Source organism: Phalaenopsis equestris, unplaced genomic scaffold (genome assembly GCF_001263595.1).
Source record: "Phalaenopsis equestris unplaced genomic scaffold, ASM126359v1 Scaffold000402, whole genome shotgun sequence".
NCBI classification, from domain to species: domain Eukaryota; kingdom Viridiplantae; phylum Streptophyta; class Magnoliopsida; order Asparagales; family Orchidaceae; genus Phalaenopsis; species Phalaenopsis equestris.
The window spans coordinates 1,915,269-1,929,095 of record NW_018164844.1 but is presented as its reverse complement, the minus strand read 5'-3'; the positions used below and the strand labels follow the sequence as shown (position 1 = coordinate 1,929,095).

At 35.6% G+C, this 13,827-nt stretch overlaps 1 protein-coding gene across 8 annotated transcripts in view; it reads right to left on the bottom strand.

Moving 5' to 3' along the window:
- Positions 1-13,827, bottom strand: part of LOC110026824 (ATP-dependent DNA helicase homolog RECG, chloroplastic) — a 173,528-nt gene that overhangs the window by 120,596 nt on the left and 39,105 nt on the right. For 7 of the 8 annotated variants that reach the window (XM_020727980.1, XM_020727974.1, XM_020727979.1 and 4 more), the window contains one exon: positions 9,154-9,358. In XM_020727980.1, coding sequence (XP_020583639.1) covers positions 9,154-9,358 — 205 coding nt within the window. The remainder of the gene's footprint in view (positions 1-9,153; positions 9,359-13,827) is intronic. The other variant, XM_020727978.1, reaches the window with a different exon arrangement.

Here is a 13,827-nt window from a genome sequence, read left to right as displayed (position 1 = left end):
GTTGTTCTCGCAATAATTAATTCTAAGAAGTCGACCGGGTCGTGACAAAAGATATTAAGCATTCACTTACAGCTGCAGTTAAATGTTTTCTTTTAGGAGAAGGGAAGTTAAAGATTGATATGTCTGATATGAAAGCCTTGGTCTATCAGAGAAAGACTACTACTTCTAGGTATTTATATAATAGTTTCTTTTTACTATTTTTTTAGATGATTTACTGTTCAATTCTAGATTGAGATATTGTCCATAGATTTTATTGCTGCATGATTGAAACTTTATTGCACTTGTGGATTAGTGACTCTTTATATGTATTAGAAGTTTTTATGAATATAGATAGTTAGATGTTAATACAGTCGGACTGCAGTATTCGTCTTAGCTTTCAGATGTTGATAACCTGAGGAAAGAAATTCTAGAGGAAGCACATTTATACAGTTATATTATTCACCCAAGGAGTGACAAAATGTATCAGGATCTCAAAAAAAAATTTTTGTGGCCAGGATTAAAGAGAAGTGTGGCAAAATTTGTGTCCAAGTGTCCTTCATGTCGGCTAGTTTAGGTAGAGAATTAGCATCTAGGACGACAGTTGCAAACTACAAGAGGAGGACAGTATCTAAATATGAAATTTGAACTTTAAAAGAAAAAATGATCAAGAGAATCTCACAAATGTTGTTATAGGTAAACTATTATACGAATGACCTGCACAGGTAAAGATGACAAAAAAATTTATATAGTTTATGAACCTCGATATTGAGAATAGAACGGACATGTTGATATCAAGAGAAATGTTGATAATTTTTATGTTGAGAGATGACAACCTTTACAGCAAATATAGGCTTGTAGCCAACGATCTGGCTGACAACTCAAAAAAACAAATTAAGTCAAATTTTATACAAGTACAAGTAATATTCATAAGATGACAAATATTGCGTATGAAATAATTAAAAATAGTAATATGATTGTGCAAGGAATGAAAGAAATATATGTATGTTACAGCTTATTACGGTTTGTGAAAAAATGACACTCAATAGGACGCAATGGAGAAAAAAGATTCATGTAACTGACCCCACTTAGTGGGATAAAGGCCTGTTGTACAGTTTGTTACGATTTATTATTTTTATACCCATTTTCTATATGATTAAAACATACATGTTATGCATTGTTGTCACTCATAGTTGTCATGGTGAAGCATGCAGATTTCTTTCCATCAATAAAATCTTACTTTAGTAATGATTATTTCACTAAGTCTGTAGCTTACTCTCATTAGTTATTGATTTTTAGGGAGGGGCAAGGAACATGATCACTACGGGTGACTTTGTTCAACTTTTGTGTTGTAAAATTTTGATAAGATTATGAAAACTTTTGAAGCATGTATTTGTATATGTTTGATGTTTTTAGTAGCTCTATATGTATTTTGTGAAATTATTAACCTGCAACTTTGTATTGAGAACGTAAATGAATATTAAAATAGATTGTTAATGTTTGTGATGATTGAAAAAGACCAATTCGTCACTCACTAAGCCTTGATTTGTCACAATCCGACCGGAGGCTTATAATTGATTAAAACGGGAACAGACGGTTGAATGATGGAAATAAAATCTTTATTTTTTCTATTTTTAACAATGCAGTTTAGTATTCAAAAATTCATAAAAGAGCCAGAAAGTAATTTAATTAACAAGTAAAAGTTTTACCTTTATGATAATTGTTTTATCCTATTGTGCACATTAGCACCTTTTTATTCATCAAATTTAAAAAAAGTTAAAACAACATAAAGAATTATCTAAAATTGTCTAAAAATAGCTCGGGAGCAATAACACTTCTAAACTACAGTAATCCAAGTAAAAAAAAAACAATATGCACGCAGAACTTTCATATATTACTTAAAGAGATTTTATAATAATCTAATGTATATGTCTATTATATTTACTCAATGAGAAAGAAACTAAACTTTTATATGCATTTAATTTAGTTATTGATTTCGTGCGAAGGAGAGCCGAAGTAGATTTCTTGCGCACAGTGGATCGAAATCAAGCGCAGAGGGAGGAAGAAGATTTTGTGTGTGTAGGTTTGGACCGAGGAGATAAGCTCTAATTTAGTTATTGATTTAAATAATAAAATTAATAATAATATTATTATTATTATATATTTACATATATTCAAAAGAACATTTAAGCGAGATTGAGATGAGCAGAGTTAAATAATATGAAAAAATTTATACATAAATAAAAGTTATAACTAGTTAAAATAATAAATTATTTAGAATTTAGTAATTAATATTATGTTTATATTAGGTTCCCAATCTAGAAAGGTCGAGGTTAAGACAACTTCAAGAACAAATCATTTGACATCGGGACGAGTACTCATACTTTTAATCTATGATAATATTTTTGTTCTTTTCAATTTTTATACATTAGTAGAGAATGATATTTGCACGAACTTTATTTTGATTTATATAATTTTCTTTATTGGCAACATTAAAACGTTTGTAGTTACTTGATATCATGCATTAGTGTATGTTATATAAAATATATTGAATTGAATGTGACGAGTACATGAATGATATACTTATATTGATTGTTTGGATGTGCATGATCAATTATGATAGAATCACTCATTGATAGTACTAGTGATGGAACATTAAGGTACTCATGCACGTAAATAAAAAAGAATATTAATATTGATATCAATGTATTTTAATTGACACAATTTTTAAACGGTGCTTCTGTGACAAACGTACATATTTTAGTATAATATTGATATTGTAAGATTCAATGAATAACATGTCAAATATTTATATTTATTTATTAAAAAGTTTAACCAACATGCATGATACTTTTTCCCTTAAATTAATGTAGTTTAAAAGCATGAATATTCACTCGATTGTTTTGCACACTGTTATTTTTAAACTAATTTTTCATGTTAATTTAATTTATTAAAATTTAAAAGATAAAAAATGTGTATAGAAGATGTGGACAACTAAGTAGGAAGGTAAATGTAATTTTACTATTTTAATTTAATTAGAGGCACTTTCAACTATTAAATAGTAAATGAACATAGTAAACATAGTTCACACCGTTTTGACAACAAGTAACATAGAAAACATAGTTCACACCGTCCGACCGACTAATCTAGCCTTAGTTAGTTCCAACTCTAGCGTCGAACTGTGACATGCATCTATCTTCTATATAACAATATGATGAATCTATTGTAATTTAAATCTAACAAAACTAGAATATACAATAAATCAAAAAGACTTCTTCAACTAAACAAGATTACTGGAATTTAAAAATTTAACCACTCACCTCAACTTTATTTGCCTGTCTAACTAACTCGTAATTTTCAAATCTTATATGTTCAAATATTCTTCAATCTTAATTGTTATTAAAAATTAATATTTTAAAAAAATTAAATCTAAAATTAATAAATCAAACTAAAATTTCAATTATTTTATGTCTTATCCTTCAAGGTGATCCACTTCTAGATCTCGAAATTGTATCTCCATCCTTCAATTATTCCCTAAACCAAAGGGGACTTACACCATTGAAGCGGATGTTCTACCAGCAGACCTAGGAATGCGGTGCTAAATATATATATATATATATATATATTTGAAAGCTCAAAGGCTAATATATTAAATAAAAAGTAGAGTACAGATAGATTTTGTGGAAGGTCCCAAACATGCCACCAGCCCACACAAAAAAAGAGAAAATACAACAAAAAAAACATAAGAGATCTAAATAAAAAACCAAAATGTGCCAAAATAAGAGCATCAGATAGCTGGAGAGCGACCCGATTTTGCCTTGCCTCTGCCTCTAGTTCTAGGGAAGGAGCCAGCTAATAAATTAGTCAGATGAGTTTGCCACTAGTAACCAATGTATCATCTAATAAAATCCCTAGCTCAAGTCATCCTCCGTTCTTTTTCTTCCTCCTCATGTAGACCTGTCATTTCTCATTCAAAGATTGGCTGACCTGATCGGCAAAATGGTCTGAAGTGTGCATGATATGTGTAGTTTGTTGAACATTAGAAACAACTAATTGTTGTACCAGTTGATCTTCTATCGGGTTAAAGGAGCACTCTCGTGTGTCTTGGCATGTAAGTGGGTCTTCTTTAATAACAGTAAGTGGTATCAGCACATTTGGATCTGTATCTGTAGTAAGGTGTTTTTCATGTGTAACTGCGATGTTGGAAAGAGGATCGAATTGGACATTCTCACCAAGGATGGTAAGTGGCTGATCTTTAGTGTTATTCGACTTTAGATGAGGATGCAAGCGATAGCAAATAGTAGAATTATAGCCAAAAATACTCTAATGAGAGCAAGGAGGATGTAGTTCTATTTCAACATTTTGTCAATACCCGTTTTCAATAGTGTCAATCCATATCTCCTCCGGAGCTGGTTGAGTGAAATCTCTCTCAACTAAAACACAAGCCACAAAGGGTCTGTGACAGTAAACGTAGGACTATCCACCTTGAGAGACTTACCGTAAGCAGTTGCAAAAGAGTAGAGGGCTTTCATGTTGAACAGATGTAATTTTAACCCCGAAAACTTTATCCAAACTGAAATGATAGGGGACTCTGCTTTTGGATCAAAACCGACAGTCCACTTTAGAATTTTCATAAAATGATTATCTTTTTCATACCACTTTAGAATTTTCATAAAATGATTATCTATCTTGATAACTTTTTGAGAGAAATTTTGATTGTAATCAGCATCGTAAGATAGCTGAATAAGTATATGTCAACCGTCTAGTAGACCAATGTTCCAACTGCCCAATATTTCATAGCATCAATTTTTTTTCCTAATGATCTCCAGTTTTGGGTAACCATAAAGGTTCCTAATGATCTTCAGTTTTGGGTAACCATAAAGGAATTTCCCACTATAGCAAAACGCTAAGAGGACGCTAGAGCACAAGTTTCAACCACAGTGAGAATAAGTGCAGACTTCCTATTTTTTCCCAAGCTTTTTAATAAAAGTGTGATCACTGCCACCTTCAAGAGCCTCGTGGTACGATTGTGGAACATTGCAGGACTTACCGATAGCAAAAACAGACTCTGAACCTGGAGGGCACGAGCAAGAATGGGCAAGTCGTTGGCAAGGGCATTTGTATAAGAACGGAGCGTCGATGTCATCTCTCTTACAAGATGGTGGTCACGGTCAGGAAGAAACGGTCTGACGGGCTTCAAACAGAGATGACGCGAGCTAAGAGAGCTGCGAACGACAGAGACTATGATGGAGCTGTCGAGCGCAGACCTGGGAAACAGCGTCGAGCAGAGACGATGCGAGTTAAGGGAGCTGCGAACGAACAAAAGTTGTGATCAAGACGCCGAGCAGTATCGAGACAACGACAAGAGCAATAGAGCCAAGTTGCAAAAGAGATGTCGACGCAGACGCCAGTATGGCGTGAGACTTGACGATGTGAGGTCCTCTTCCTTCGAGCGGTAGAATCAATTGCGACTGAAATTGCCATTGGAAGCCCTAACAGAGCTCTGGACGGCCATCGATATCACTGAAGATAAGGTTCTCATCGGTACACTATAAGTGTGGGAATTCAATCTCAATCAAATCTGCCATATAATATATACATATTTTTTAATTAAAAATAAAAACCTTACCTTAAAAGGCTTGGTTCGCTTCCCTGCACACAAGATTCCTTAATCCTCCTTACAATTTGACTTGGTTCGGCCTCTTTCCTTCTGCTTATCTTTCTAATATCGAATCATAAATAAAGCCTTAATACCTTTAATTAAATATGTTAATTCAAATTTTAAAATTGAATCCTTACCTCCCTATCACCAATCTTCCCCATCTTGAGAGTCTGTTTGGGGAGCTGCAACTTCTTAATTTTTCAGCTACAGTTGCGCTGCTTCAGGAAGCTGTTGCAGGAAAGACGGCTGTCTGTTACTTGCAACTGTGTAAAAATAGCTGTGGAAAATGATCATTCTGCCCTTGTTTAGTAAAGTTGTTTAAAACAGAACTGTGGCAATCACACATTTAAAATTTTAGTAGCCAAACAGTTCATAGAAAAATAAACAATTATATAGATGTTCCAAAAAATAGAACACAATTGCATAGAAATAATTAGTCCAATGCAAACAAAACAGCAAGCATCATTTAAACATAAATGATCAGTTTATGTTTCCATCAATCATTCTCAAACTTTGAAACAACTCTGATTAAGACTGGAGAGGAGAAGAAAATATCCAAGTGATGAGAAAATAAAACAAATAATATGATGAATTTTCTTTTCATTTTGATTGGGAGTTCTATGAGAGAAAAGAACATTATTCATCCAATTCCTGATTCAGAATTGAAAGAAAACAGAGTAGCGTGCACGATAACATTTTGACCACGAATAGGCTTGGCTCCATTGTCGGGCTTCAAAATCTCCTTTTGCACTCCCATCCCCACTTATTATTATTTTCATCGCCTCGCCCTGAATACTTTTCTGTTTGAAAACGAAGTTGAAGGGTAGAACGAGGAGGGGTAATAAGGATGGGAGAAAGGTAATAAGAGAAAGCCCTAGCGTCATCTTCTTCGACTCTCTCGTTCGCACCTCTCTGCAGAATCGAAGAAGACGGGAGGTAACATGTAAGAACGCTACCTCGAGCGCGGGACGCGGAGTCGAATCTGCGGTCCGCGTTCAATCAAAAATGCAGGACGCCGCCGCCAGACGTCATCCCAAACGGGCCAATTTTCGCAGCCCGAACCTACGTCGTGGAATAGAAGCGCTCCCAAACGGAGCCTCAAATCCAATGTTATTTTCATTAATATTTTTTAATTATAATTAGCAAAATTTTAAAGTAATATTAGTAACATTAATTTAACTTATTATCACTTATACTAATATAATAAAATAAAATAAACCCTAAACTGATTCGGCTGCATGCATTCTCTCGAAGAGAAGCTCCGTCCCGCACACACGAGCTGCTCAACCTCCTTCTTTCTTCCACAGAAGACTCACTCGGCCTCCCTTCTTTCTTCTGCAATTGAATTGCTCGTCCTCAACTAAGGCTTCCCTGTCCTTTCACACGAAAGCTTCACTTCGGCTCAAACCCACAAGCTCTTGCTTCCCATGAGAGCCGCTCGACTAGAGTTGATCGGCATCTATTCTCCACTTCATGCACTGCGTCATCTCCTCCTTTGGCCCACAAGTGTCGAGACTTCCACCGATGTACACGGTGACTTCCTTCCTTCTCTTATTCTTCTTCTTCTTCTTTCTTTCACTTCTTCTCTTCCTTTTTCTACGACTTCTCTCTCTCTCTCTCAGTTACGATGGCTCAAAAAACAAGTATATGATTCTTTAAGTCCTAAATGAAAAGGTGTTTCCATTCAATTATTATTATTATTATTATTATTATTATTATTATTATTATTATTATTATTATTCAAATTTCAGTTATGTATTTTTGCAAGATAGCACAAGCGATATTGTGGATTGGATCTGACTGAGTCGTCCACCACTGTAGCAGCATTTTCTTGATCCTATAGGCCGTTAGTTGGGGTGTAACAAAATAAACTAAAATTTGTACAAAATGAAATAAAATAAAAGAAATGTGAATATCTAATTAGAAAACCCCAAAATTTCAATTTCCACGAAGATGCCACGAAAACTAAATAGACTACTAGTAAAATATTTAAGTACACTTTACCTTGTAATTATTCACTATGGAACATGATAGCAAATAAAGAAATGAATAGAGTTTTGAAACCAAATGACTTATTTATATCTACAGGTTTAGATTATTCTACATATCTTTCATATTTTTCCATTTTTCATACCATTCTTATCATCATTAATTACTCTAATTAAGAAAAGAAAGAAAAACACAGAAATTCGGAAAATCATTGTTAAATAAGACCAAAAAAATAATCTTTCATTTCTCTTCTTTAGGATGGAACGATATAAGGTGCTTTTATTCCATTATCCACTGAGATGCAAAAGGTAAAGCTGTTCATTGACCCAAGCAGAATTCTGCTTAATGTATCCGTACAGCAGATCTGAAACAATTGCATGTGTCCATACGCATGACAGAAATCAATTTAAGTACAGAAAGAAAGATGATTCTTATAATTGCTGTAATTGGTACACAAAAAGGTGAATATTTCCTTGATGAGATGGTTTCCACAAATAACGACCATGCATATCTACTTAAAAACTTTAATGCATGTGCCATGAGAAAATGCATGAGCGTATCGTCTGAAGGCTCAAATCTATTCCGGATCAGACAATAAAAATATTCTAATATTTTTATACAAGACAAATAATTGGCTAAACAAGATGCCCAAGTGTATACTTTTTTAGGGGTCGTTAAAATTAATGTTATTTTTATTTTGTTTTTATTTTCTCTGTTGATTTTAAAACATGTTTAAATGGTGTGTTTTTATATGTTTTTTTTTTAGGGGAATTAACATACATACCACCCAATTCTTATCTATTAAAAGATCTAGCACCTAAGCTTTAATTTTTAAATCTATACCACCCAAAGCTTTCATATCACATAAAAAATACTACCATTTGAAATGTTAAAAACTGAAGTACACCTTTACAATCATAGGAAAGGTGGCATGCACGTAAAAACTGTATAGGTGTTAAATATGAGAATTGAGTGGTATGTATGTAAATCTTTCTATTTTTTATTTCTAAAAAGAAACTAATATGTTTTTTAAAACACTCAAAATAACTTTTAAATGTTTTGATTTAAAAAAATAATAATCATAACTTAATCAAAAATGTGAAACAAGTTTTATTTCAAAACAGTTCATAAATAAACAAAATAAAATAAATAAATAATGAAAAAAAAGTGACCCCAAACAGCCCCTAAGTTTCCTATTTATTTTATTTCTAAAAACAAATTAATATCTTATCAAAAACGCTCAAAATAACTTTTACGTATTTTGATTTTTTTAAAAATAATCACACATTAATCAAATATGTGAAAAAAGTTATATTTCAAATCACAACATAAATAAAATAAAATGATCCCAATCGGCCCCTCAGTTGTCTGTCACAATAAGTGATCAATCAATCTCAAACAAACTAAAAGAAATCTACAGGACCATGTAGTTTCTTTTGCCGTATCTGAAATAAGGATAATGAAGATTTATAGGCTGAAAATATCACGCAAGGAAAGAAATAAGAATAAGTTTTAAAAACACTCACCACCTTGCCACACACACAGACACGAGCGCCCAATTCATACTTAGACTGGAGACTTCTTAGAAAAGGTTGGCGTGTAAAACGAACACCGCTGAAAAACTTCTTCAAATGCAAATAAATGTTCTTCTTGCAGATCCCATCGTCATCAAAAGATTCACAACAAACCACAACATCAAGAAATGATAAAGATGAACTAGCTCTAAGAGCCCTGAGAAAACAAAGGGAGATAAATGTTCTTCTTACAGATACCATTAACAGAGAGAGATAACAAGAATTCTGAAGATACTATGAAAAATATAAACCAAAGCTATCAAACTTTTAACCGATGAGAAGCCGTACAATGTAATAAACCAAAATTTTAAAACGACTCAAAAGAAAATTTTCCTAAATAATTACCCACTTCTGGCACATTCAAAAATTGACCAAAAGTATGTTTATAAAGCTCTACAATATATTTCAATCATTTTGAAAAACGGAAGTATAAATAATAAATAACTCTATTAGCATTTATTAATTAATTTCACCTCATCATTGTTCACAAATTTAATTATCACTGCAGCAATTATGTGGCCCGATCTAAGTGGAGACCATTTGGATGTATGGATTAAAAGATAGTTCATCTATATGCTTTGACATGCCTAAATCCTAATTCGTAATGGTCATCCTTTCCACAGTTATTGATGCGAGGTTGAGGAGGCCAGCAAGATGAAGATGGACCGGCAGACTCGGCCCAATGAGTGCCACTCCTGGTTCCAAGGAAACCTGGTGGCAATTAGGGCAATGCCGCCAGCCCTTCCCCTACCTTCTCTTTTCTATTTTCTTGTTTGGAGTCAATTTATATGTTGTTCCCTTGAATTACGATTAGGTTTTATGTGATTTCTGCTTTTTGAGTCTCTATGGAGTCTCCTTTTTCCCATGCTAGGGTTGCATTCAATGACCAGGTGTTGCTCCGGCTATATTCTTCTCAGAAGTGGTGTTATATCCTAGTTTGTTACTTCCGTTCTCCCTTCCCTCTTCCCTAATCACCTATTGTGACCCCCCAACCCCCATCCTCCCCTCCAGCCTTCACAACCCATCGAACCTTCCCCAACTTGTTGTCCACCTCTTCCCTATCCACCAGTCTACCTTCCCAGTCCCCCTACTCCCTCAGCCGCCACTTCCTCCTTCCAAGTCCAGCCGGCCTACCCTCCCCCCAAATCCCCCAACCCCATTTCCTAGCCACCGGCCACCCATTCATTACTTCCCACGCCCACTCACCATTCCACCCTTACCAGTACTACACCCCAATCACCTCACCAACACCACCACCACCACCACCATCATCATCGGATCTTCTCTTGTGGTCCTATCTGAATATTGGAGTTGTTATATTTCCTTTCCAATTTGTGTTGTGTTAGTAACACTAATTCAGTCGTTAATAAAAATTTGTTTTCGTTTTCGCTGATTTCTGAATTAATTATATTATCATTTAGTATTAGAGCAACCCTAACCCTAATCCTATTCTAGAGTTTCCTAACATCCATCATAAACCAAAAAATTTTCTTTCCTGCCATCAAATATCCTTCCCACTTCCACAAATCCCAAACCCTAACCGTACCACTAAGAAAATATATGCTCGAGCCTACCCGGAAAGAGATACGACGAGAGCTCTATCGCCTGCAACAGATGCTTGCGAATATTGGGAGATGACCCAAAGAAAGGTTACCCTCGACAGAGATCTAGAGAGTCGAAAGAGAGATAGAGATGAGGATCTGAATCCTTTGCACGGTCTCCAGCTATCCAATGAGCCTAGTAGTCACCCTCACAGATCAGGGAGTCGTGGAGGAATTTAGCAACGAGGAGACAGTTGAGGACCAGGGTGAGGTGTATCACCTTCCACCAAATGAAGGAGAAGCGCTCGTAGTTCGACGAGCCCTACAGACCGACATTGATATAAGGAATTCACAGTGGCTTCGTCACAATATATTCTAGAGCTGATGCATCAAGAATGAAAATACATGCAACCTCATCATCGATGAAGGGAACAATAAGAATGTGGTTTCTTCATTGATGTGGCTGAAGAAGGAGAGACGGGTCAACATCGGCCGGAGATGTTTACTATAACTTTCGATTTGGGGGCCTAGTGCAGGATCAGGTGCGGTGCGATGTGGTCCCTATGGATGTTTGTCACCTTCTGTTGGGAAGACCGTGGCAATTTGACAAGAATACTCAACACGAAGGATTCAAAGGCACATATTCCTTCACCAAGAAGAGAAAGCGCATTATCCTACATTCTCCGGCGGAGCTCGAGATCACAAGAGCCCTCGCTAGCAAAGCAGCCACAGTGGGATCAATTTCGATGACAACAGAGAATGATAGGACTATGAAACCAGCTCTAGAAATGGGACAAATATGACAAAGGGTATTTAAGGATATCACGATCGACAACGTACCACCAGCACCACCACTGTACGAGAATGTTCTAGTTACCCCCAACTTAGATCTACTGAAAACAATCATGGATTAATCTGGGGAGTATTCAGCAGTAGAGGCGAGACACGTAGACTCCATTCAGTTCAGTAGCAGACTTCCAGAAGAGTGGACCAATATGAACATTTTCTCGTAAGTTGGGGAAGACCCTCAGACGCCTTGGAGGGCGGTGCAATCGCCAGTGGGATTCCTTGAGAATGCTAAAATCACAGGAGAGGAGCCGAAATCTACGACAAATGAGGTCGAAGCTCCCCTAACCCCGGGAGACTGATGCGAGGCTGAGCAGGTCAGCCAGATGGACTGGCTGGCAGATGGACCAGCAAAACTGACCCAGTGGGCGTCGATCCAGGTTCCCAAGGAACTGAGTGGCAATTAAAAAGGGTGGTTATCCGCCAACCCTTCCCCTACCTTTCCTTTTATGTTTTGCCTGTTTGGAGTCTATTTATATGTTGCTTTTTGGAATTTGAGTTAGGTTTTATGAGATATATGCTTTTTGAGCCTCTGTGGAGTCTTCTTTTTCCCTTGATAGGGTTATATCCAAAGACCAAATGGTGCTCTAGTTGTATCCTGCTCCGATGTGATGTTGTCTCCTCTCCTATTCCTTCCCCTCTTCCCTAATCATTGGCCACACCCCCCTCACCCTTCTCTTTCCTCCTCTAGCCTTCACAACCCACCGAGCCTTCCCTAACCTATTGTCCACCTCTTCCCTAGCCATGGGCCTACCTTCCAAGTCCCACTGCTCCCTCAACTGCAAACCTGCCACCTACTCCTCCTTCCACGTCCAGCTAGCCTAGCCTCCTCTCCTAAACCCCCACCCCACTATCCTAGCCGGTCCACCCATCCACAACTTTCTTTCGTCTACTTTGCATCCCCCCCTTACCACTACTACTCCCCAATCACCCCCAACACCACCATTGTCATCGGATCTTCTCTTTCGGTCATAGCCGGAGATTGGTGGTGTTGTATTTCAATTTCATTTTGTTTAGCGTTTGTAACCCTAATTCAATTGCTAATAAAAGTTTTATTTCGTTTTCGTTGATTTCTGAATAAGTTTCGGTAGCAGTTGTCCTAATCGAAATATCCTTATCACGCCAAATCCATTTATGCATCTCGCTTGGAGGTAGAAATTTGAGAACTATAGAAGGCAGAGCTTAAATAAGGCCGTAAGCAGAGATGGAGAAAAAAACAATGAAGAATAATGACAAAAAAGGAAAAATAGACATTTACATTAGAAATCTAATATTTTGAAAATTCTTCAGCAACTGCAAATCAAATTGTGGGCTTACAAATTCAAATGAAAAGGAATTATATTGAGGCAAAAATATTATATAAGGCTAATTGATTTATCTTGAACTTTTATAAGAAAACCAATCTTTTTTTTTTACATTGTTAACGAAAGAATAAGATTTCAAGAAAATAGAAAAAATAAAATTTGCCTCGATGAAGATATTATAATATTGATGAAATACTCCCTGTCAACATAGAGGAGCAAATGATTTGCAGGTCTGATATTCATAGAATTTTTTTCATACTACACATGCCATTAGCGCCTGATGTTGCTGGCGAAAAAAGCGTTATACAATCACTTGTTATAATAAAATAAATTAATTGTACTTATATTACTTAAATCTTAAGATCTATTTAAAAAAAAGATACCTAGTAAAATACCTAAATAAATACAATTACACCTCATGTTATACCCGGACACATTTTTATATAAGTTAATTGATAATCAATGCATAGCAATATCAAGCATTTTAAAATGGTTTAAATAATGCTATAAAGAAAAGAAATTTATGAAAATTAATGCTATGCAAGATATGGCAAATGATGATACTAACCGCATGGAGAGGCAAAAGAATTGGTGAATAAGTTTCAATTGGAGTCAAAATAGGTTTGCAGTCTCTCGAGAGAGAATATTACGTGCGGAGTTCGCATACATGCGGACTCGTGGTACAACAGTGTACAACATGACTCTACAACGAGTCTGCATGCGTACCTAATATTTTGTCCTAGATTCTAAAAGTAGGTGTGTTGCACTTAAAAAATGAATTATGGATTATTGATAAATGATTAGATGTGTGTGTGTCGGTGTGCTACAGATAAAAATTAAATTTATGGATTATTGATAAATGATTGGATGTGTGTCCGCACAGGTACGTACTTGTGTGTGTGTGTCTTACATATTAAAATATATATATGTATATA